Here is a 26457-nt window from a genome sequence, read left to right as displayed (position 1 = left end):
TCCTGATATCAATGCCTGAATTGTAGTTTGGCCCTATATGACCTTAGCTGTCGATGGGCCGTAAAACTCAAACAAACAAACAAACAAACTTTCGGATAAGAATAACAGTCTTTTAAACAGAGTTCATTTCAAACATACAGTCTTTTGTTGGTCTCTGATATAAATCTTGATCTCACCTTTCACTTTCTTCTCGATGAATTCTACAGCTAATCCTAAACGGCAGACTATTCTTTTTGGTGTGACTTCAATGATGGTTATGTCTTCTCTCTCGATGTGCTCGATGTATGCCCGCGCCATGAGTCGACTGCTAGGTGGTGAAAAAATGTTGGTTTATATAGTACTCTAAGCATGCACATACTCAAGCGTCCGTTTTCGTTTTTGTATGAACGTTTTTCTCATCATATCTTCATCAACATTTTGCATGAGTTTTCTCGTGTGTTTTAGCCAAAACTATTTTATCCCATGCAAACCTTTTTTATCAAATAAACGTTTGCAATCTGTGTTTTAATCCTTACTCCTTTTCTTACCCTGACCTTTTATCCTGATATTAATGCCTGACTTGTAGTTTGGCCCTAAATGACCCTAGTTGTCGATGGGCCGTAAAACTCAAACAAACAAACAAACAAACAAACCCAAAAGAAACAAAAATTTCGGTTTAAGATAGGAAGTCTCGTGAGAATCTCGCACATAAAGCAACCCTTTACGAGAGCTTATCAACAACAATGGAGTTCAAAAATCTACAAGGTCAAGAAACGTTTCTTACGTCAAGGCATACCACAGTATCAACTGATAGACTTTCTGAACGAACCCATCACGGGAAATTTTTATCAATCCGAACTACAAAGAGTGGACAAAGACGAAAACGCATTATGGTACATAGAGGAAAAACTAAAAAAAAACGTAAAAGAAACGGTCAAATCGAATGGTTCGTTAAATTCGAAGGCTGGACATCTAAATATAACATGTGGTTGCCAGAAACCTCGATTATTAGTACGGAAAAGAGTATCTATCAGAGTTACTTCCCTTAGAACACAGTCCTTTTTAGAACACTAATTTGTACTTTAATTCATTTTTGCTAAATACTGCTCGAATTCGTCGAGGTACTTCCCGCTACCCTCCCCTTCCGCTTCTACAGGAGGGTTTTTTCGATAAGGGTGTTGACGAATGACCTATGGTAAGAAATAAATGCGAGTGAGAACACGGTTATTTCTAATCGTATTATATCGACGAATGTTTGAAATTGACAGTCAACTCGCGTGTCTCACATCCTGCCTCCCTTCATGCTGTCCTTGTTTCCCCGTCTCTTGAATCTGTGAGAAAATTGTTGTTTATTAACAGCTGTCTTTATAAAGGTTTTACATATTGTAGTACAATCACATAGTAGAAGAAAAAACAAAATGAAATAATAGTTTAGTACTTACTTCTAGACGCTTTATACTTTCTTCAATTTTTTGTCTCGATTCTGCCAACCATTGGAACTCCTCCAACGTTAGCGGAAGATAGTATTTGTTTTCCCTCTTATTGATGTGGATATGTGGTTCCATTGAATTTGTTGATTGAAACTAATTCTAGTGTTAATGGACCTCTCTACAGATCCATCTTTTTTAACGTAATCGCCTACTTCGAACTTTCCACAAACAGGATCCATATTTGCGCCAAAAACAGAGTGACGGTTAACGACGTTGGCGCGCTTTTTATATAGTCTGTTTAGGTAAAGGAAAAAAGTCGAGTAAAACCAATGAAATTTCGGGTTTACGGTTGGTGAACATGTCAAAGTTTTGTGCCGCCCCTTCTTTCTGCTTAAAAATGTTTTTTTACTCTTACCAGATCGTGGGACATCGTTTAAGGAATGATGAACACGTCAAAGTTTTGTACCGCCCCCTTTTTTTTTGCTTACGAATGTTTTTCACTCATACCAAGTCGGGTTTTTTTTAGTAAAAAGGTGTAATGTATTATCTTTAAAAAGGGTACTGTTGTAACATATTGGATTGAAAGACGTAAATTTGATCTTGTTACTTGTGCTCAATAAATCTGTGCAATAGATAAAATAGTCAATTTTATCATAGATGTTTAAAAGTGTAATCTACATTTCACAGAGATAGAGACAATCTCGATATTGACCTTAGATACGTAAGTGTGTGAAACCAGCATCTTCACTCCAGTTCTCGATCTATATCAGATCACAATGATATTGGCTTAAAATCTAAAAAAAAAATGGGAAAACATGCTACCCTGTACTGAAAAAAGAAAGAACAAGAGGCCCATGGGCCTTAGCGGTCACCTGAGTTAGAATATATAATGAAACAAATAATGAAACAAATTAAAGACATACAAACACTATATGCTGGGCCTTGGAGTTAGTCAGTGATTTATAAATTTGACTTTTTAGACTATGAAGAGTATTTGCTTCCATCAAACCTGTGAACTTAGAGGTATTTTTTGAAATTTTAATCATTTTGACCCAGTTTGGTCCTGCCCCTCTGGTACCCCAGGGGGTCATCGAGGACGGATGTGGATGTTAAAATGCTATATCTTAGGCTAACAATTGTAATCAAGTTCGACTAATTTCCTACAAAAATTGGGCAAATAATGTTCACAAATATGTTTTTCCTATATAAACTAAAGTAAACTGGACCCCTCCCCAGGGGGTAACGTGAGACCCCAAGGTCATATAATTCACAATTTTTATAAAACACCTTAAGACCTTTCCATCTATAATTATTTGATTCTACAATATCCAGAATTTTTAGAAGATTTTTGAAGTTTTAGCCTATTTGACCCTTTTTTAGCCCCGCCCCTCTGCCCCCAGGGGGTCGGCCAGGACCAATGTGGATATGATATTGAAATGCTATCTCAGGCTAATAATTCTAACCAAGTTTGACTCATTTCCTATGGAAATTGAGCAAAAAATGCTCATTAATGTGTTTTTCCTATATAAACTATAGTAAACTTGACCCCCTCCCAAAGGGGAAACAGGAGACCCCAGGGTCATATAATTTGCAATTTTTATAAACAATTTTTAAGACCTTTTCATCTATAAAGTGTATTTGATTATACCATTTCCAGAATTTTAAAAGAATATTTTTGAAGTTTTAGCCTATTTGACCTTTATTGGCCCCGCCCCTCTGCCCCCGGGGGTCAGCCTGGACCAATATGGATATGATATTAAAATGCTATCTCAGACTAATAATTCTAACCAAGCTTGACTCGTTTCCAATGAAAATTGAGCAATGAAAATTGAGCAAAACATGCTCATAAATGTGTTTTCCCTATATAGACTATAGTAAACTTGACCCCCTCCCCAGGGGGAAACGTGAGACTCCAGGGTCATATAATTCACATTTTTTGTAAAGGACCTTAAGACCTTTCTATTTATGAAAAGGATTTGATTCTATCATTCCCAGAACTTCAGAAGAAGATTTTTGAAGTTTTAGCCTATTTGACCCCTTTTTAGCCCCGCCCCTCTGCCCTCAGGGGGTCGGCCAGGACCAAATTTGAATATGATATTAAAATGCTATCTCAGGCTAATAATTCTAACCAAGTTTGACTCGTTTCCAATGAAAATTGAGCAAAACATGCTCAAAAATGTGTTTTCCCTATATAAACTATAGTAAACTTGACCCCCTCCCCAGGGGGAAACGTGAGACCCCAGGGTCATATAATTCACAATTTTTGTAAAGGACCATAAGACCTTTCTATTTATGAAAAGTATTTGATTCTATCATTTCCAGAACTTCAGAAGAAGATTTTTGAAGTTTTAGCCTATTTGACCCCTTTTTAGCCCCGCCCCTCTGCCCTCAGGGGGTCGGCCAGGACCAAATTTTAATATGATATTAAAATGCTATCTCAGGCTAATAATTCTAACCAAGTTTGACTCGTTTCCAATGAAAATTGAGCAAAACATGCTCAAAAATGTGTTTTCCCTATATAAACTATAGTAAACTTGACCCCCTCCCTAGGGGGAAACGTGAGACCCCAGGGTCATATAATTCACAATTTTGGTAAAGGACCTTAAGACCTTTCTATTTATGAAAAGTATTTTATTCTACCATTACCAGAATTTCAGAAGAAGATTTTTGAAGTTTTAGCCTATTTGACCCCTTTTGACCCCGCACCTAAGGCCCCTGGGGGTCAGTCATAAAAAATTTGTTAATAGGATTAAATGGCCATCTCATAATGATAATTCTGACAACTTTTCACTCATTTCCTATAACAAATGACCAAATAATGCGCAAAAATTTGTTTTCCCAATATAAACTATAGTAAACTTAACCCCCTCCCCACGGGGAAACTAGAGACCCCAGGGTCATATAATTCACAATATTTGTAAAGGACCTTAAGACCTTTCTATCTATGAAGAGTATTTGATTCTACCACATCTGTGAGTAGAGAAGAAGATTTTTGAAATTTTACTCAATTTTACCCCTTTTGGCCCCTCCCACAGTCCCCTGGGGGGTGGGGACCATATAATTCACAATTTTGATTGGCCTTATACCTTAGAAGGTTTGTGCAAAATTTCATTGAAATTGCTTCAGCAGTTTTGGAGAAGAAGTCGAAAATGTAAATTGTTTACGGACATACGACGCACGACGGACGACGACGGACAAAAGGCGATTAGAATAGGTCACTTGAGACTTCGTCTCAGGTGACCTAAAAAACGATATAGGATTCGAATGTTTTTCACTCATACCAAGTCGGTTTTTTTTAGTAAAAAGGTGTAATGTATTATCTTTAAAAAGGGTACTGTTGTAACATATTGGATTGAAAGACGTAAATTTGATCTTGTTACTTGTGCTCAATAAATCTGTGCAATAGATAAAATAGTCAATTTTATCATAGATGTTTAAAAGTGTAATCTACATTTCACAGAGATAGAGACAATCTCGATATTGACCTTAGATACGTAAGTGTGTGAAACCAGCATCTTCACTCCAGTTCTCGATCTATATCAGATCACAATGATATTGGCTTAAAATCTAAAAAAAAAAATGGGAAAACATGCTACCCTGTACTGAAAAAAGAAAGAACAAGAGGCCCATGGGCCTTAGCGGTCACCTGAGTTAGAATATATAATGAAACAAATAATGAAACAAATTAAAGACATACAAACACTATATGCTGGGCCTTGGAGTTAGTCAGTGATTTATAAATTTGACTTTTTAGACTATGAAGAGTATTTGCTTCCATCAAACCTGTGAACTTAGAGGTATTTTTTGAAATTTTAATCATTTTGACCCAGTTTGGTCCTGCCCCTCTGGTACCCCAGGGGGTCATCGAGGACGGATGTGGATGTTAAAATGCTATATCTTAGGCTAACAATTGTAATCAAGTTCGACTAATTTCCTACAAAAATTGGGCAAATAATGTTCACAAATATGTTTTTCCTATATAAACTAAAGTAAACTGGACCCCTCCCCAGGGGGTAACGTGAGACCCCAAGGTCATATAATTCACAATTTTTATAAAACACCTTAAGACCTTTCCATCTATAATTATTTGATTCTACAATATCCAGAATTTTTAGAAGATTTTTGAAGTTTTAGCCTATTTGACCCTTTTTTAGCCCCGCCCCTCTGCCCCCAGGGGGTCGGCCAGGACCAATGTGGATATGATATTGAAATGCTATCTCAGGCTAATAATTCTAACCAAGTTTGACTCATTTCCTATGGAAATTGAGCAAAAAATGCTCATTAATGTGTTTTTCCTATATAAACTATAGTAAACTTGACCCCCTCCCAAAGGGGAAACAGGAGACCCCAGGGTCATATAATTTGCAATTTTTATAAACAATTTTTAAGACCTTTTCATCTATAAAGTGTATTTGATTATACCATTTCCAGAATTTTAAAAGAATATTTTTGAAGTTTTAGCCTATTTGACCTTTATTGGCCCCGCCCCTCTGCCCCCGGGGGTCAGCCTGGACCAATATGGATATGATATTAAAATGCTATCTCAGACTAATAATTCTAACCAAGCTTGACTCGTTTCCAATGAAAATTGAGCAAAACATGCTCATAAATGTGTTTTCCCTATATAGACTATAGTAAACTTGACCCCCTCCCCAGGGGGAAACGTGAGACTCCAGGGTCATATAATTCACATTTTTTGTAAAGGACCTTAAGACCTTTCTATTTATGAAAAGGATTTGATTCTATCATTCCCAGAACTTCAGAAGAAGATTTTTGAAGTTTTAGCCTATTTGACCCCTTTTTAGCCCCGCCCCTCTGCCCTCAGGGGGTCGGCCAGGACCAAATTTGAATATGATATTAAAATGCTATCTCAGGCTAATAATTCTAACCAAGTTTGACTCGTTTCCAATGAAAATTGAGCAAAACATGCTCAAAAATGTGTTTTCCCTATATAAACTATAGTAAACTTGACCCCCTCCCCAGGGGGAAACGTGAGACCCCAGGGTCATATAATTCACAATTTTTGTAAAGGACCATAAGACCTTTCTATTTATGAAAAGTATTTGATTCTATCATTTCCAGAACTTCAGAAGAAGATTTTTGAAGTTTTAGCCTATTTGACCCCTTTTTAGCCCCGCCCCTCTGCCCTCAGGGGGTCGGCCAGGACCAAATTTTAATATGATATTAAAATGCTATCTCAGGCTAATAATTCTAACCAAGTTTGACTCGTTTCCAATGAAAATTGAGCAAAACATGCTCAAAAATGTGTTTTCCCTATATAAACTATAGTAAACTTGACCCCCTCCCTAGGGGGAAACGTGAGACCCCAGGGTCATATAATTCACAATTTTGGTAAAGGACCTTAAGACCTTTCTATTTATGAAAAGTATTTTATTCTACCATTACCAGAATTTCAGAAGAAGATTTTTGAAGTTTTAGCCTATTTGACCCCTTTTGACCCCGCACCTAAGGCCCCTGGGGGTCAGTCATAAAAAATTTGTTAATAGGATTAAATGGCCATCTCATAATGATAATTCTGACAACTTTTCACTCATTTCCTATAACAAATGACCAAATAATGCGCAAAAATTTGTTTTCCCAATATAAACTATAGTAAACTTAACCCCCTCCCCACGGGGAAACTAGAGACCCCAGGGTCATATAATTCACAATATTTGTAAAGGACCTTAAGACCTTTCTATCTATGAAGAGTATTTGATTCTACCACATCTGTGAGTAGAGAAGAAGATTTTTGAAATTTTACTCAATTTTACCCCTTTTGGCCCCTCCCACAGTCCCCTGGGGGGTGGGGACCATATAATTCTCAATTTTGATTGGCCTTATACCTTAGAAGGTTTGTGCAAAATTTCATTGAAATTGCTTCAGCAGTTTTGGAGAAGAAGTCGAAAATGTAAATTGTTTACGGACATACGACGCACGACGGACGACGACGGACAAAAGGCGATTAGAATAGGTCACTTGAGACTTCGTCTCAGGTGACCTAAAAAACGATATAGGATTCGAATGTTTTTCACTCATACCAAGTCGGTTTTTTTTAGTAAAAAGGTGTAATGTATTATCTTTAAAAAGGGTACTGTTGTAACATATTGGATTGAAAGACGTAAATTTGATCTTGTTACTTGTGCTCAATAAATCTGTGCAATAGATAAAATAGTCAATTTTATCATAGATGTTTAAAAGTGTAATCTACATTTCACAGAGATAGAGACAATCTCGATATTGACCTTAGATACGTAAGTGTGTGAAACCAGCATCTTCACTCCAGTTCTCGATCTATATCAGATCACAATGATATTGGCTTAAAATCTAAAAAAAAATGGGAAAACATGCTACCCTGTACTGAAAAAAAAGAAAGAAAAAACGATATAGGATTCGAACTTCGAACCTTCGTGACAAAAGACGGGTACTCTACAGATTGAGCTATCGTGTACTTCATTCTCAGCATCATTTTAATATTATACATCAATGTGGTAGAATTGAACATTCGTTTAGCAATAGTAAGTCACTACTGAAAATTGTTCAAATACGTATTTACATCACATGATGACATAATGATACTTCCTCGTGCATGTTAAAAAAAAATCTTTGTAGCGGTACCCCGTGCACGTGCTGAAAAAAAAGCCCCACAGCTACAACACGATGAACGTGTCCTGCATGACACTTCTACTTGCGAGTAGTATTTGGACAATACTAGTTAACGGGTGTATAAATACGCCTTTATTATTCGCATGTAATGCGAATAGAGATTATATCACATTGGATCATTACAGTTGCACTATGATGGTGGAGTGGGCAACAGGACCGAACAAAACTTTCACCCTGTGTTGTGGACCGGCGCCGCCCCATCAACCATCAATTATCATCAAAGGTTGGAGGGGGCAAGATAGGTTGTTGGGGGGCTGTATCGATTACAACCCCTCGATAGATATACATCCGCCTACAGACTGTCATCAATTCGAGGGCGAGGTGACCAATTGCGTAAGTAAACAACTTATAACGAAAATAATTCTGAAAAAAAAAAATATATATATATCTAGTCAATCCTAATCCAACTTTAAATGGATGCTAAAAACTTTTTATATCAATACTCAAAACGGCACTCTCAATCATACATATCACAACGTAATGCAATCATTACCCTAAACAGATACCACCGCCCTCCACTGAGTCACCGTCCTCGGAGCCGCTGTCCTCCACTGAGTCACTGTCCTCGGAGCCACCTTCCTCCACTGAACCACCGTCCTCGGAGCCGCCGTCCTCCACTGAACCACCGTCCTCGGAGCCGCTGTCCTCCACTGAGTCACCGTCCTCGGAGCCACCGTCCTCGGAGTCGCCGTCCTCCACTGAATCACCGTCCTCCACTGAATCACCGTCCTCGGAGTCACCATCCACCAAATTGACATCCATCCAAAAAATGGTTATAAGTCTTATAGTGTTTGGGGTGCTCTTTGCAGTATTGACAGGTATTTATAAATGTTGTGTTACATTTTCTTCAACACTTAAGTATGACATGATTTGTAACTTGTAAAGATTAATTAATATGATATGTCTTAATGATTAAAGTATATATTCCTTCAATGTAAGAATGTAGACAACTATGTATTTCTATTCACATTAATACATATAACTATTTAATTCAATTTACAGCAACTGGCTGTTGTTTTAAAATTGCGTAGACTTGGTAGACGGAGAGGATACAGGGTAGGCGAAGACACAGAGCTCTGTAAGTTTTGACACAAGATTGTACTGATATTCTCATTTTTGTCATTTTATTGAATTATCTCCCTTGGATTAATGATGAAGAATACTAATATTTTTGTTTTGATTTACAGTCAGCATGGACGATGAGGAGAATGGAGGTTAGTTCTAATGTTTCTTTCACTACATCACCAGTTATTAATCAAATACCTAAAGGCTTCCACTTCAGAAGTGTTCTATATATAATATAAGAGCAGCTCTCCCTCACATCAGTTTGATTATTATGAAGACAATGTAAATGGGAATTATTGTATCTAATATTGTAGATGATATAGAAATGGGCCGAATGGACCCAATTCTAAGAGCAACAACGGCATCCACAGCCACATCCACAGTCGCATCCACAGCAACAACGGCACCCACTGCAACGACGGTACCCACTGTAACGACGTTATCCACAGCAACAGCCACACCCACTGCAACGACGGTAACCACTGTAACGACGGTATCCACAGCAACAGCCACACCCACTGCAACGACGGTACCCACTGTAACGACGGTATTCAAAGCAACAGCCACACCCACTGCAACCACGGTACCCACTGTAACGACGGTATCCACAGCAACAGCCACACCCACAGCTGCATCCACAGATGTGGTGGCAGCATCAGCTCCAACAACTGTATCATCAGGTAATCTAGACTACAATAAGTATCTAATGCAGCTTTGCTCCTCAGATGATACAGTTGTAACTTTTCAGATATATTTATATCAGAACGACATGATCTTGATCAAGTTTGAAATGTTTGTCTCTACTTTCATTATAATTATAGATGAAGCTGGTCAGATTAAAGTACATGTAGATATTCATGAGGAGGATATCCATGAGGAGGAAGAAGACCTCTTTGAAGGTATGTAGAAAGAACAAATTATTTGATGCATATTTACGTTGGATATCAATAACAGTCTTCAGAGGGTTGAATTTTTGTAATTACTTCCTATACCGAATTTATTTTTTTTAATTGTAGACTCCAAAGATGACTTGATTCCCCTCGAGAAAAGCACTTCTGACAGTTCCACAGGTAGGATTATATATAGTTCAAGCAATGTATATATTTGTTCTGTATGGTAGGGATAACAACATTTCTTCCAACTTATTTACATACGTTTTTGTCAGATGACTGTTAAGGTCCGTTGGACCTCTTGTTTCATAACACTCCAATTTTGAACTTCATAATTAAAATATGCATATGTGTTGTATAACAGTGGAGATGGAAGAAGCAAAGACTAGGGATCCATACCTATTAAGAAGTCGAAAAAATTAGAATGATGAGTGTGTGAAGTTTCCAGATGTTTATGACTTTATAGTTTTCTAATGTTTGATTGCGCTATAGTTATCTACTAATGCTTAACTTTTTATAGTGATTATATGAATGTTTAACTGTTTAAACAGATCTTTTTAGTGATTCACCAATGTTTAACTGTTTAAATATATCTTTTTTGTGATTTACATCTTTTTTTTTTCTTTTTTTTAACATGCACGAGGAAGTACCGTTATGTCATCATATGATGTAAATACCTATTTGAACAATTTTCAGTAGTGATTTACCAATGTTTTACTTGTTGCAGTGATTATTTACCAATGTTTAACTGTTTAAATATATCTTTTTTTGTGATTTACATCATCTTTTTTTTTTTTTACCAATGTTTAACTTTTTATAATAATAATTATGGTTTTCTAGTGATTTACCAATGTTTTACTTCTTGCAGTGATTATATATATTTTTTCTAATGTATAAACCATTGTTCTACAGTGATTATTTACCAATGTTTAACTTTTATAGAGATTGTTAATGTTTCTAATGATTATATCAATGGTTAACTTTTATATGGTGATTACATGGATGTTATATAGGGATTATATAAATGTTTAAATGTGATTGTAATACTCCATGTGTTGTGCGTCGTTCTTTGTGATGAATAAATGTTTGATTTGTTTACTTCTGTGTTTGTTGACTTCTGTTTTTGTTTGAAGGCCATACTTCTAAACATGAAATAATGCGGTTCGCTATGTAAACGCTGATTCATCACCTTTTACATCACATCGATGGTTTTCTGTGGAATTCTCGTTTCTGATGAATTGAATCCTACGATTTTGCTTTCTTTGACCGGAAGAGATTGGTATTCATTGACCGGAACTATACGAGTGCAATATTGTATGCCGCGCCCGATCCAGAGTCGGTCATCTTCAATGAGCTATCGTTGTAAATATAGGATATTTATTAAAAAGTGGAATGCGTTTTATTTTACTAGTTAGTAACATGGGAATCGGATACATTGAGAAATACACAGCTATGGTTTAAAGACATCTCCCCTCTTCGATTTATTAACAGGCACTACAGTCACGGTTCACTTATCTGCTCTCTCTGGTCACACCGACATATTTTTATTATCGAAAGCTTAAAAAGTGTAATGATATTTCAATATCTTTATGAAATACGAAACACTCTTATTACCATAAATATATTTGTCAGAGTAATGATATTACTGATTTCTGGGATAGATTTTATTTATTCGTAGTTATCTAGCATTAATTAGCATGATGTTAGGACATGCTGGTTTAAAGTCAAATCGCTCGCCCGTCTACATGTCCCTGTATTCGATCCGCCAAATCCATTTTTCCCCCACAATTTTAATGCCTCTTCATACACCATCTCTGTAGAACGACCGGTAAGGTCTACATTTTTGTTTAACAGTTCAGTCACAACTGTAAGTTTTTTTTTCTCTCGACTTTATCATAATGGATCGAACGTCGTAATTTTGTATCACCACGTTGTTTATCAATGTTCACATAATTATCAACAGGCGTTTTCCTAATTCTAATCTCTTCCATGATTAGCAATGTAGTACTTTTTCTATAATACTACACCAAGTCGTACGTTAGCGGCGCACATATTCCTCGACATCAATTTAAGAATTAAAGGTGAACATTGCTATGATGTCTATGTAACACGGTCAGCTCTCAGCTCAAAATAATAAGACGAGACATCTCCAGACGATTACTAACAAGGATTTATTGCAATGGAGCAACCTACAGGACAAAATAAACAAATATAACTCTCTCTCACACATCGCATAAGACACTGATACCGGATATTAACACAATATTATTAGTTACTTTATATATACCATAACATGTAACATGTTGCACTTATAAATACATACCGAGAACGGCTGGTTCTGGTCATAGTTGATGTAGTTTCCGCAAGTTATCAATGCTTTGTAGCAAGTTGTAAGCTAGATATATATGTATCATAGCGACTCCTGCGAGTGTTATTATAATATATATCCGAATCCTCACAAAGGGTTGTGGGGTCTCTTAAACGGCTAAAGTGGCGGAAGTAAACGTGAGATGTCCGTACAGTAAACGATTGGTCAGCGGTCAGTCGGGAGTCCAATGGTCAGATACAGACACTTATGTGGAACAGAGTATAGACATAGAGTACGACAAGTGACGTCACAGACAACTACATTCATATATATGTACAAACGATACAAACACCGGGTTACATCTATAAAACTTAAACATCAATAAATAACAGTAAAACATTGCAATGAAGAACATGACAAAAAGAAAGTTTTATGTAAGCATATTGAAGATATTAGCTGAGTAATAAAGAGACTCCGTATAAGTAATTCAAAAGTCTAATTTCCATACATGAGAAATGTTAAAAGCTTTCACACGCTTGACACTATGACTTTAGCTAAAAGTTAAATAAATTTCAACGGGTGACAGGCAGATGCCGTCACTGTAAAATCGGGTTTTGTTTTCGAAGAAAAAAAAATCAACAGCGATACCAGTCAACTCCCATACCTGATGGCTCTTGGCGTGTAAGATTACCGCTGCTATCTTTTTTATCATTATTCTCATTGACTAATGACCATAATGTGTGAGGTTACTGTCGCTACCTTTTTATCGTTATTTGCCATCTTCTCAACGGGACACATATCCAAGGGTTCCTCTTTGTTTGATAAGTGACATACATAATACAGACTATAAGGTCGAATGGTTATCAAAACATCAGTTTATAGTAATGTAAGTAACGATATAGACTCATACCTGTCACTACAGTACTTAATGCGTCTAACATTCCCTCAAACGCGTTTTAGATTCGTTTGCGTTTCTTTCGTTTAGTTTCGTTTGCGTTTTGTTTCGTCGAGCGTTTTTCGTTTGCGTTTCGCGTTTTCGTTCGTTTGCGTTTTGATTCGATTTCGTTTGCGTTCGTTTGCGTTTTGATTCGTTTTGGCTTTCGTTCGTTTTCGTTTGCGTGCGTTTGCGTTCCAATTCGTTTACCGGATGTTATTCATTGATATTTGATTAAGAATGGTTGACTGCGCATGTGTTGGCTAAACTAAGAGTGGAGTCAAATGACGGTGTAGGCCGATAAGTTTACGTGTTCAAAACAATGTAGCAAACATACACAAATATTTTTTTTTAAAAATCCTTTTGTATCTAGACATTAATTACATTTAGTACGTGTAACGTACACACATTGTTTGATAGTAAGGATCATTTGTATACCTTTCTGCAAGGACTTGTATACTGTAGCACTAGCTATACACGTGTATGTGCTACAGGGGGACAGGTACAATGTACACTTGTAACACCCGCGGGGCTCGATAAATTGGACTGAAGGATTACAGACAGGTGTGAACTCACACTACAGGACGTCGTACTGCTGGTCATACATGTGTAACTCATGTCATCACTGGTGCATGCATTATAAAAAAAATATATCCGACTCATCACTGTTAGCATTGAATCACGTTATTTTCTAGTGATACACACTATTCTAATAATAAAGTAACACAATTAATAATATCTCAACCATCGCTTAACACAGTATTTAAAAAGAATACTTTTTAACATATTTTATGTAAAATTAAATGTACCGAAGTCAATAGATATCGAATCATAATTGACATATATATATTACATAATCGTCCAACACGAACTGACAGTTGATACATTCAAATGCATCTCTGCATTTACACGTAATGTCATTGATATAATTGATCATGTATTTTATTGATATGCTGATGTAAGAAAACACATGAGGACTAAATTAAAATCACCATAGACCTGGTTTTCTGTAATGAATTGTTGTTTTCGTTGTATGCTTTGGTACATGTACAGGGTCACGTATTATACAGCGTAGCCTAAATAAACATGTGAGGGGCCGTGCGCGTCTGAGGCTATGATCAGTGAGCCATTGTTCATGGGTGACTGCACTTGACCAGGTGTGATACAAGTTGAAACAAAATCAAAATATGCCGCTGTCAAATAACAAATGGTATAAATGACAGCAGGTAAATCGAGAGGGGAGTGGGGATGGGGAGGGGTAGGGTGTGGTGTGTATATCCGTGAATTATAAAGCAAATATATAATAAGACCTCCCAATGGGTCGGGTAAATGGCTACAGGTGAGTGTCCACATTGATATCTCTATAACAGGTCCGGGGACCTCCTGTGGAGTCATATGTATACATGTAATACATAACTACCTAACCACTAGACCTTGTGTTTTATACTTTGCTTGTAGTCAAACGTACATGTACACAATATATAGCCTACACTAAAATAAGAAATTCTTCTGAAGTGTTTTTCTTTCTGAAACTAATAATTTCTATAAAAACAATGTGTGTGACGAATTCAGAGCAGGACTTATAGATACTAGCATTGATTGAAGACTATTTGTACACATGCCAGTGTTTTCATTATTTTTAAAATCTCGCTTTATAAGTTAAAAAATGTAATAATGCTTGGATACATATGCGTAACCACATACTTATCTGGTAATATATTTATAACAATTGCATATTTTCTAAGACACGTATATTTTTTCATAATGATGAATCGTACTAAATCAAAATTGCGAACGTAAAATAGACATCGCTTTCAGAATCCGGATCACTAAGCTACCGTAGTCCCGATCGACATTTATGATTGCATTCTGGTCTTCCGGTCACGCTTTCACTTCGTTTACGTTTTCGTTTTTCGTTTGCGTTTTTTCGTTTTGCGTTTAGTGCTTGACGAAACGCGTTTTTCGTTTTACGCTATTCGTTTTTCGTTTGCGTTTTTCGTTTTTCGTTTGCGTTTTCGTTCGTTTTCGTTTAACATTTCGTTTGCGTTTTGCGTTTCGCGCTCGTTTCGAGGGAATGTTAGACGCATTAAGTACTGTACCATACTAGCGTCAACAGTACCCGCTCTTAATAGTTTCGAAAAACTTAATGTATTTTTTTGAAAGCGGGTCTTGCACAACGAGCTGAAGTGGTGTGCTAGGAGGCATGACTTGGACATGACTGCTACCCCATTAATTTATGATGGGGATAACCTAGTACCTCGGATGATGGAGAGTAAGCAAATGCTCTCTCCATCCATGATAAAGGAGACTCGTCGATGGGTGAAGCTGAGGAGTCTCCGGTACAATGTACCATACGAGGAAGAAGTCAATTTCTTGCTGGTTCTGCACCGTTAGCAAGAATTTGACTCACGGACGGACAGAAGACTGAGACATTGACGGACTGACAGACGGACTCTAACCCGGCCTGGCATTATATGTCAGAGAGTCCAAAGCCTGCATTAAACGGGGATGGGAGTCCGGACATTTTCACTACCGCAATATTCATACAGAGTCGCTCAAGTACGCCCTCGGAAACCCAGTGCCAAAACTCCACTATGTTCTGTTTATCCACCCACGGTATCAGACGATATTAAGAATGAAACAAATTGTATTTTTAATAAAAAAAATCACTTTTTTATACCACTTAGATGTACATATTCCTTGACATCAATTTAAAAAGGTTTGAACTTTTATACTGTTGAACATTTCGCGTTCACGCGCACAGCAGTAACACCATATACCTCGACTATATATTTTAGAATACACCCAAAGGATAGGTCACCACTGATGGTTTTTTAATGCTAATTGTGAATTATGATACATTCTTAATATGATAAAAAATGAGACAGTCGGGTCCTGTCGCCATAGTGCCCCGTTCCGCTATTATCGGAAAACTTCATCAGTGTCTGATTGTATACCTTCTCGGTAGGTGACAGTCGGGCCTTTCCCGTTCCGCTATTATCGGAAATCTTGATAGGTGATACCTACCGACTCGTATACCTGATGGTTCATAATGCATATGATTACCACGTAGATTTTTGCATGTAAGAGTCGGGTCTTTTCGCTGTATCCTGTTCTGATGTTATGAGAAAACTTATATCCGTTTTCATATTAAAACTCTTTTCCCCAGAGTATACGCTTTCATCTCTTTTTCGTCCATTTTCATCTGTGTTGTTTGACCCTAATGACCTTCATAGGGACAGGGGGACATACAGGAGGACAGGGGGACATACAAGCGGACATAGAGGGGACAGGGGGGACATACAGGAGGACAGGGGGGACATACAGGAGGACATAGAGGGGACAGGGGGACATAGGGGGACATAGATGGGACCATTTTATACCCTCAAAATATAACTACTACTGGCTCTTTTATACAGAAAAAAATTATACATTTCAGCCTAAATGAGTTTAAACATATTTTTATTCGAAATAAATTCAAAAAGGAGTTGGGTACAAGGTATACAACTTAGGATCACCCTTTCCTATATACATTTATTAGATGTTATACAGTAAAATATATAGGGATTGGATTTCGTTTTTATGTTAACCATGCTTGTATGGAGCAATTCCTCTAAGTATATATAGCGCCCCATATTGAATATATTCTTAGAGGAATTGCTCCATACAAGCATGTTTAGCATAAAAACGAAATCCAATCCCTATATTTACACTCACACGACTTTTCATTTATATTTTATGCAATAAAATCGTCATTTGAAAGTGACGTAATTATTCAATAAAAGTCGGTCAAAAGTGGGAGGAGCTTACTCAATTGAACAGCGAATGATGACGCTTCACGTAAGGTAGAATTATTCATCCGCGACGACAAAAAAGTTCAATATTTTAGTGTAAAATAAACATGACAAACAAAGTAAATTTCAGAGATAATTTTATATTTAATCAGATCAGAACTTTAAATATATATTCAATTTTGCTAAAAGTTAATATATAGCGTAATAACATAAAGAATTTGTACACGGCCACATGTGTGAACTCGGTGACCGTTATTGTGCAGCGAGGCGAAGCTGACGCACGCTTACACACTTTAGTTTGCGGAAGTTGTGAAAACACCGATTTTCAAGTAGCTCAATGTGTTTGAGATGTCGTCTGACTTGACGATATTACATCCTTGGGAGCCATGTGATTATATGATCTACGTTTAGATCCATATCGCCATCGATAGATGAAACAAATTCACTTGTGTTCGATGGATACAATGTATTTGTGGTGACGCGGAACTGTCAACACGTGGATTATTAGCGGTGCATGTTTTTATAATACACATGATTAAATACTCAAAGAACAAAGACAAGAGGATATGTTTATAACTGACCTCTATCAGAGGGTCTCACACCCGTCCACCCCAAAGGCTCGATCGTAGGACGAACATAGGCACAGAGGTAATGTTTACATTTGACACCCATCATTTTTAACAAAAATGAAAGCACGTCGCCCCCGGTCGGGATATTTTTCCGTTTTCTTTATACAATTGTTAATTTAAAAATTGTTTGAATCATATATAAAATATAAAACATGTATATATTGTTTACATTTTTCCAAAATTCTATGAAAAACAACAATATTACACGTAATGTTTCGTCAAAATGTAAACAAAGCCACGTGTTTCTTTTAAAAAAAGTAGTCCTTTTACGTTGCACAGAACATTTCCTTACGCAAGTTCAAAGTTCAATGTTACCATGCAGTTATGGTAAACAAAATCGGCTAGTATTAGCGTATAGTGACCAAGCCTAGCAAGTGTAAATATATGGAAATAATGTAAATGGAAGCATTAATGACGATATAATAAATATATATAAACTTCTTTGAAAGTAGGAAAAACCGACAAAAAGGTTTCGATTATGAACATTATGTATGAGATGATGATATGACCATCTTTGTAATGTTTTAAAGTCCTTGAGCTGAATCAAATTTTATTTTTGATACTTTTATTTTTCAGTATTTGCTAAATGTACAAACTGTTTGCAAGTGATTATTTACGAGTAGTCTACCATTGTATCGATATTCAGTACTTATCGACTAATTAAACCTGACTTCTACAAAATGGCGGTTGTTATGATGTTGTTGTTATTCGGCCTTGCCAATGTTAATGCCAGAAGTCTATTCAGCATGGCACAGTGTGAGATTGTGGATGAAATGACATGCAGGATTTCGAAGACCATTCAACCTAACGAAATCATAACTATTGACCCCGCTAGATTCCCCATCCGTCACCTAGTAATTCTATGTGTGACGAGGGGCATGCAGTTCTCCTGTAACACTGGTGATTGTTCGCCGATATCAACCATAACAATGCGCGGGATTGTTAACTGTATGGTAATCAATCTGCCTAATACCTTGGTAGAGCCTTGTGAAAGTTTGTTTGTTTGTGTTTTACGGCCCATCGACAACTAAGGTCATTTAGGGCCAAACTACTAGTCAGGCATTAATATCAGGATAAAAGGTCAGGGTAAGAAAAGGCAAGTAAGGATTAAAACACAGATTGTAAACGTTTATTTGATAAAAAAAGGTTTGCATGGGATAAAATAGTTTTGGCTAAAATACACGAGAAAACTCATGCAAAATGTTGATGAAACGATGAAATGTTGAGTTGATCCGATGATATGATGAGAAAAACGTTCATATTTTATCTAAAATACCGATTTCTTCGAGATAATTAAGAATACGATTATGTCTCACGACATGAAACAAAGTGTACATGTCGGAGACATCGTAGTGCTTATCTCGTATGTGCTTAAAATCAATCCTTGTGAAAGTAACTGAAAGTCATCGACACTAATACAAAATGAAAGATCTAAGGGTACATTCTGTCAGATGTGTCTAATCAAAATTGAAATAACATACTGTAGTAGTCTAATATCATATTACAGACGACAAGGACTTGTGATTTAAGCGCGTGTCCCCCTAACTCTCCTTGGCAAATAAAAATACTTTATAAGTCTAAGCTTTGCATTTTTAACCAATATCATGTAATCATAGCATGATTACTGTGAAATATTTCTAATTGCATTTTCTTACATTGATTAATTAACGTCCTATCAACAGCTAAGCAAACAAACAAATTTCTTAGAGACAACAATAGGCCTTATAGTAAAATGATAAAGATATCAGTACAAAATATTGTAAAATATATTTGTGAAATCTTCAGGGGATATCTGAAGTAGTATGATGAAGAATGCAGGTTAACAAATATATTATTTTGCAAACTTACACAACTCATCAATGTAGCTTTTTATCAAAAAGTAAATTGTTGTTTTAGACTTCATCAAACTACCATCCCTATGACCACCCCAACCGCCTCTGGAACCACATTTGCCTCCTCAACACTGGCATCCCGAACTATATTTGCCACCTCCATCTGAAGGATAAGTGCTCGAAGGCGCTGAACATTCTACGAGTTCTTTCCCATTCTGATTGGGGTGCAGACCGTGAAATGCATCTACGGTGGTGGCTAAATCTTGTATCCCGTGCCGCGCCCGCGCCGAAGACCCGCGCCGGAGCTGTGGTTATTTTCACTTTTCTCCTTAACGACTGCATACATTCAAATAATATTTTGCACAATTAGTCTTTGTGTTAATCTTTATCTTTCCGTGTAAGTTATGTTGTTTGAGATGATTCGAAACTTTGTAAAATCGACGATTTCAGTTGGCGAGTCGAGTTTGTTTACCCCGCGCTCAAGCGTTGAGTTTCAAGGTTTTATGCAGATTATTTCAAAAGTAAGCTTTTATTGTAATAATTGTTAGCATTCGAACATCAAGTAAACCCAGCTGATTACAAATATGTATATTTCAACATAAAGTACAAATCTTTTCATAACAAATTCTGCCTTTTTATTAACCATGTCTACTAGCGCGGGCCTCGCCGATCTCATTTGTTTACCCGAGCCCGAGCCCGCGCTAAGGGCAGACAACTCGAAGTCTATACTCCCGAGCTTTTAGTAAAAGTAGAACATTTAGCCATTCTTTCGAGAATGTTACCGGGCTCTGCGACGGGGACGCAGTTCTACAAAGAGCCCATATATTTTATTATTATTATTTTAGATTATTTATACTTATGAACATATTCTTTAACTATGTAACTTCTATAACGATATACTTACATGTATTTTACAAACTATTAGCTTTATTTAATCTATTATATGCAGAAATGCCTTAAAAACCAAAAACAATACAAAAAACTATTCTAATTTAATAATTATATAATTTCCTATTTAACTGTTCCAAAATATGTATTTATTATTTATTTAATAGCTAAGATTTCATTTGTAATTGCTAACATGTAACTTCTTTTTGTGTTTTTTTAGCTGGACTGTTGTAAAACTCAGGAGCACTTATCACAATTCCAAATAAAACTATCCCTTGAAAAATTGAAACTTGACTTGTCACAAACACATCTTTTATGAAACCATCGGTTACAGCCAGCATCGCAGGTTACCATATCATCAAAAACATTAGAAATGTGACACCCATCTGACTCACAATCGATAAAGATATCATATGTAAGGGCCTTAACAACTTTCTTTTTCCTATGCCTAGTCAACTTCTTCCTTGGAAATTTAGTAAAAACCCCATTCGAAATGCAAGAAACTAGATGCTGTCTCATACAATCTATATCGAATTCCAAATCGTCATTACCTTTAAAGCCATTGAAACAAAACTCTACTAAATTAGCTATTGCAAAAACCCCACAGTCAACCCCGTTTGTCTGTTGTTGTACACTTGGTAAAATTGCCTGTAACATTTTCCTATTTTTCCCATAAGTAGATGATAACTGTATTTCTAATGATGCTGACAAATGATCCTTCTGCCTAGTTATACCTATCAAGCTATCAAGTATATATACCTCACCACAATCTTCCTCTTGAACTGACACTACCCAATGGTCCTCACCTGTATGATGGATCTGTGCTGCTGATGCTGAAGTCGGTTTCAATCTTAACGCATAATCCCACTTACTATTTTTCAAAACTGGAGCATAGCCCGTATCTTGCATACCATTTATATTCGAAAATTGCCTCTTTAAAATGTCCTGAACGTAACACATAGTATTTCCACAAAGTTTCCTATCCATTAAAATATCATTCTTTTCTTTAAAACTGATTGTACTCTTACCATTATCCATCCAAATACGTTTTGTTTCTACTGGTTTAACGTTTGACGGCCTATCATATGAAAGATCATCTAAAATACCACTTACCTTTAGTTTGTGTTTTTTGGGTAGCGATAGTCTCTTTCTATTTGGTTTTACCTTAGGACTACTGATTATAATACACTCAATATTACTTACTTGGTTATCAGCACATGTGTTTTCTTCTGACTTTTCAATAATTACGTTTTCGAGGCCATCTAACTGTTTCATACTTACATCATTTAAGGTATTTTCCTCTGACTGTTTTATACTTACCTCTTTTGTGACGTCTTCTTTTTCTTCCATAATTTTTGACAATCTACGAGTTAAGGATAATCTAGACCTAGGCTTTGGTTTTTTGGGGGTACCGATGTCTGAAATGTCATGGAGAGGAGAGGTGGGAACCGACTTAACTGGAGAAACTATAGTTGTATTAGGTGTAGAACAAACAAGTAAAGATTCACTTAGTTTAGTTAACTTACTGTCTGGTGCGGGAACAATATCACTTTCATCTCTATCACAAGGTCGTGGCCTTTTCCTACCTGCTTTCTTATCTACTTTTTTTCTAGAATTACGCCTAAGTTGAGCCATATGTAGTTTCCTCTTACCTACCGAGTCATCTATTCCTATGCTTAACTTTGCAGCTATAATATGGTAACACGTACTTACCGAGGGACACTGACATTTCTCTTTGGGATGTAATTGAACTGCATACTTATCTCCTTGTGACCCTTCAACTATAAACGTCCTAGCTGACGGAACATGAGTTACCCTATTATCATTAATTGCGGCTAGTGCTAACGATTTCTGAGAAGTATGCTTACCTGTTTGTGGAACATCCGACACAGCGGTATCAGTTACGGCACCATCATCACTTACCTCTTCGTCAGCCTGCTCGTCCGGGACACTTGTCTCTCTTTCACTAATCTTACCCTTGACTAAATCTAATACATCGTCAGGATGGCAAACCTTATTTGAAAATTCTACATCATCTGGATCTAACTGAGCACTTTTATGCATAGCCTTCAGCTGGTATGTACCTACTCCTATCAACCCCCGTTTGATCTCATTGCTATAGTAATTTTGGAGATAATAAAATGACAAAACTGCACTATCTAAAGGTATCTCTTTCCATGTATTTAAAGATTTTATCAAACTATTCGTACCTTCAACTATATTATTTGTAATACCCATGTACTTGTTACCTATACCTAATTCAGCTAGTACCCACCAACCTGTATATTTCACTATATCTCCCTTGATATTAGAATTAAAATAATCTACAAATGGTTCACTCCACTTCTCAGAGACCTTATCTAACATAGCTAAAAAATCGTTTTCACTATCACACCTCAATAATTGCAAAATATCCTCCATATAGATAGATATATCACTACTTCCCTTATGCTGATTTAACCAAAACCTGATGTCCCTACGAATGTGATTCCAGCAAAAAACTAACTTAACGTTTGGAAAAACTTCTTCTATAGAGTTTTTGATGGCTAATTCTCTATCTACAACAATAACATGACTACCCTTAGATAAGTTTGGTACAAGTGATTTGATGGTCCTCCAAAAGAATTCGTGAATCTTGGTCGATTTCTTATCATGTATGTAAAAAGCTACTGGAATGGTTTTGTTATCTTTGAATAAAACGTGCCTAAAAACTAAGACTGAAACATAAAAATCTCCTACTTTGAAGGTTGCGTCATAAGACATATATAACTTATCGTCAGACTCAACTTGAAGTACTAAATTTAACTCATTTAGTAAGTCCTTAACACCAAAATGACCCTAAGATCTGGACTTATAGCCAACTCATGAATATAACCCTCTAAGTGATACGTTAACTCTAAAGTACTATATATCTCGTCATGACTTAGCCGTTTCTCGTCTCTTGAGACCTTTAACTGATGCTTAGCCTGTTGGGGACACCTAAGATTAGCCCTACCCTGTAAATTACCCTTAACTGGATTATCAGTTTGATTACGCTTAAACACAGAAGAAGGATTACTATCAGTTGTACTAGACTCCTTAATTTGTTTTAAAACAGAGGGAAAAGTTCTCCTGTAATCATTCCCATCAATACTATTCCCATGGGCCCTGGGGACAAAAATTGTCTCGTCACCTATATACTGAACAAACCTGTAAGTAACGTTTCCCTTCTTAAACATATACATTCTACGCTGAAAGTTCTTCGACCCTTTACTATCACCCTTATTTAAACTAATATAATAAGATCGTTTCCACATCTTTGGCCCTTGTCTAGGAATCCCCTGACCTCCCCTATTAATCCAAAAATAACCATCACATGACCAATCATCGACCCTACGATTATCTCCACTATCGGTTATCAAAAAAGCATCCCCTCCCTTTGGCCTTAACGTCGGAACATCTGATAATCTATCCTTATTCTTATCTGCATTATTAAGAATTGACAATATTTTATCACTCCCTAAAAACGATTTTAAACCAGATGAATACACTACACTAGGGTACGATAACCCACCACCCCCTCCTATTTGTATACCTGATAGCGATTCCTGTTCTTTAGGTGCTGGAGTAGGTGGTATCGACGAACGTGGTGCTGGAGTAGGTGGTATCGACGTACGTGGTGCTGGAGTAGGTGGTATCGACGTACGTGGTGCTGGAGTAGGTGGTGTCGACGTACGTGGTGTTGGAGTAGGTGGTGTCGACGTACGTGGTGTTGGAGTAGGTGGTGTCGACGTACGTGGTGATGGCGTAGTTGTTTTCCTTCTCCTGTTCTTCCGCTGACGTCTACTTAATTTACTAATCGGTCTCGGTACTGGAGTGGTAGTTGTCGGTCTCGGTGCTGGAGTAGTAGTTGTCGGTCTCGGTGCTGGAGTAGTAGTTGTTGGTCTCGGTGCTGGAGTAGTAGTTGTCGGTCTCGGTGCTGGAGTAGTAGTTGTCGGTCTCGGTGCTGGAGTAGTAGTTGTCGGTCTCGGTGCTGGAGTAGTGGTTGTCGGTGCTGTCGCGGTAAGTGGTCTGCATACTGGTGTGGTCTTCATCGGTAACTCTGGCCATGAGTCGGGATCGTTGCTGGGTATAAAGGATGGTTCAATAACTATCGGCGATATGTCCAGCTCTAGGGTTGAGTTAAGTACATCAGCGTATGAAAAGGTCGTCGGTGGTGCTGGCGTGGTGGTCGTCGGTGGTGCTGGCGTGGTGGTCGTCGGTGGTACTGGCGTGGTGGTCGTCGGTGGTACTGGCGTGGTGGTCGTCGGTGGTGCTGGCGTGGTGGTCGTAGGTGGTGCTGGAGTGGTGGTCGTCGGTGGTGCTGGCGTGGTGGTCGTCGGTGGTGTTGGCGTGGTGGTCGTCGGTGGTGCTGGCGTGGTGGTCGTCGGTGGTGCTGGCGTGGTGGTCGTCGGTGGTGCTGGCGTGGTGGTCGTCGGTGGTGTGGTGGCGTGGTGGTCGGTGGTGGTCGTGAACGTAGAGTTGATATCGCAGTCAATAGATCGTTCACAACCCGATCTGTTCCCTTGAAACTCAGGTGAAGACCGTCTCTGCTGAGGAGAAAATCCTGGTCCTGCTTCCTGGCGAATGCTGGGTGTGGAATGAAAGTGAGTCGTGGGTTGGTCTCGGCGATCTTCTGGAGGGTGGTGTTGATCTCTCTAGCCTTGTCGTTGACGGTCTTCAGGAAATTTGGTCTGGGGGTGGCGTCTTCAAATCTGGAGTCAATCCTAGGGAGAATAGCTGAAATTGCGATCTGCGTGCGTGCCGACACTGACCAGATCTGCTGACACAGTCGCTGAAACCGTTTCAGTATCATTGGAGCGGAATCTCGACCGAGGTTGTTCGCGCCGCAATGTATGACACAAATGTCATACATGGGCACCAACTCCTCTATCTCGATCCACATCTCCTTCACACGGTAGCCGCTTCTAGAGACAACAAAAATGTCATCACTAGGGCGCAAGTACTTATGGAAGTACTTGGCCTGTGAATGTCCAACAATAAGAGTTGACATGGTGCGTAATGCGTAAAGAGAGCGTAATTTTCGAGCTTGATACGATATAATCAATATCAGTTTCTGATATCAGAATCAGTGACAGAGACTGAAAAAAACACTCAATATATAGCCAAGATTGTTTAATTGGTGCGATTTCATTGGTTGTTCATGACAAATATTCACTTAATTTATTAATGATTAAATGATAAGTAGTCATACGTACTCTAATTAGCATGAAGCCAATAACCAGCTTAAGACGATGGCTGTGAGCGATTTCTTTGTTCGTTCAATTAATTATGCGGATTAAAGAAGCTGGGGTTGCTAAACCGATGTTTGTATAATGACTCCACCAGCTCTAACCTAATTATCGCTTTACACTTCACACCTTGGATTAGCTTACTATCCATGGAAAAAACTCATCATCCTTTGGTAATTAGCATTAAAAAAACATTTACTGTAGAGCGATTAAAAAAAAAAAAATTATTCTACATTTTATAAGATGTATACTTTATATAAAATATAAATTAATATACATGTATACGTGTATATGAATAAAAGATATATATATACATAATTGGTAATAGTATTGATTAAATACATATGCATATATATGTAATTCATATTTTAAAATGTGGTTATAAATTACAACAACTTCAAATAAGCAATGAAACGGTTTAATTTTGTTACTGTTTGGCAATACACGAATATGTACGCATATATAGCTAGCTTAGTGTATAAGGTCAATAGAGTTGTCTGCCCTTAGCGCGGGCGCGGGCTCGGGTAAACAAATGAGATCGGCGAGGCCCGCGCCAGTGGACACGGTTAATAAAAAGGCAGAATTTGTTATGAAAAGATTTGTACTTTATGTTGAAATATACCTATTTGTAATCAGCTAGGTTTACTTGTTGTTGGGATTATAACAATTCATGCAATAAATGCTTAAATTTTAAATGATCTGCATAAAACCTTGAAACCTAACGCTTGAGCGCGGGGTAAACAAACTCGACTCGCCAACTGAAATCGTCGAT

General features: G+C 37.4%; 2 protein-coding genes across 6 annotated transcripts; one reads left to right on the top strand and one right to left on the bottom strand.

The window, feature by feature from the left end:
- The first annotated feature begins 3240 nt into the window (after positions 1–3240).
- LOC138306129 (integumentary mucin C.1-like) lies at positions 3241–11145 on the top strand. 5 transcript variants are annotated; one of them, XM_069246499.1, is made up of 7 exons: positions 3241–8408; positions 8578–8893; positions 9078–9153; positions 9263–9289; positions 9455–10039; positions 10157–10210; positions 10395–11145. In XM_069246499.1, the coding sequence occupies exons 4-7, from the start codon at positions 9268–9270 to the stop codon at positions 10451–10453; spliced, it is 720 nt and encodes a 239-aa protein (XP_069102600.1). In that variant the 5' UTR covers positions 3241–8408; positions 8578–8893; positions 9078–9153; positions 9263–9267; the 3' UTR covers positions 10454–11145. The 5 variants fall into 5 exon arrangements, with proteins under 5 accessions (XP_069102600.1, XP_069102599.1, XP_069102601.1 ...); XM_069246498.1 differs by having other exon boundaries at positions 3241–8893; XM_069246500.1 differs by lacking the exons at positions 3241–8408; positions 8578–8893 and having other exon boundaries at positions 8999–9153.
- A 9105-nt stretch (positions 11146–20250) lies between these two features.
- LOC138305774 (proteoglycan 4-like) lies at positions 20251–25447 on the bottom strand. The gene is made up of 6 exons (XM_069246044.1): positions 25209–25447; positions 23990–25023; positions 22922–22973; positions 22284–22531; positions 21736–21881; positions 20251–20334 (listed from the first exon to the last, which is right to left on the bottom strand). The coding sequence occupies exons 1-6, from the start codon at positions 25445–25447 to the stop codon at positions 20251–20253; spliced, it is 1803 nt and encodes a 600-aa protein (XP_069102145.1).
- Positions 25448–26457: the final 1010 nt, after the last annotated feature.

Source organism: Argopecten irradians, chromosome 13 (assembly GCF_041381155.1).
Source record: "Argopecten irradians isolate NY chromosome 13, Ai_NY, whole genome shotgun sequence".
NCBI classification, from domain to species: Eukaryota; Metazoa; Mollusca; class Bivalvia; order Pectinida; family Pectinidae; genus Argopecten; species Argopecten irradians.
Note: the sequence above shows the minus strand (reverse complement) of the source record. Positions and strands in the feature narration are given on the sequence as shown.

Bases quoted from the DNA above. Each gene is read 5' to 3' on its own strand.
- LOC138306129 (XM_069246497.1), top strand. From the start codon at position 9,427: ATGGGAATTATTGTATCTAATATTGTAGATGATATAGAAATGGGCCGA. The intron at 10,040-10,156 runs GTATGTAGAAAG...TTTTAATTGTAG, and splicing joins GGAAGAAGACCTCTTTGAAG to ACTCCAAAGATGACTTGATT. The intron at 10,211-10,394 runs GTAGGATTATAT...GTTGTATAACAG, and splicing joins CACTTCTGACAGTTCCACAG to TGGAGATGGAAGAAGCAAAG.
- LOC138305774 (XM_069246044.1), bottom strand. From the start codon at position 25,447: ATGTCAACTCTTATTGTTGGACATTCACAGGCCAAGTACTTCCATAAG. The intron at 25,024-25,208 runs GTCAGTGTCGGC...TTCCACACCCAG, and splicing joins CGACTGTGTCAGCAGATCTG to CATTCGCCAGGAAGCAGGAC. The intron at 22,532-22,921 runs GTTAGTTTTTTG...AAATTACTATAG, and splicing joins GAAGTTTTTCCAAACGTTAA to CAATGAGATCAAACGGGGGT.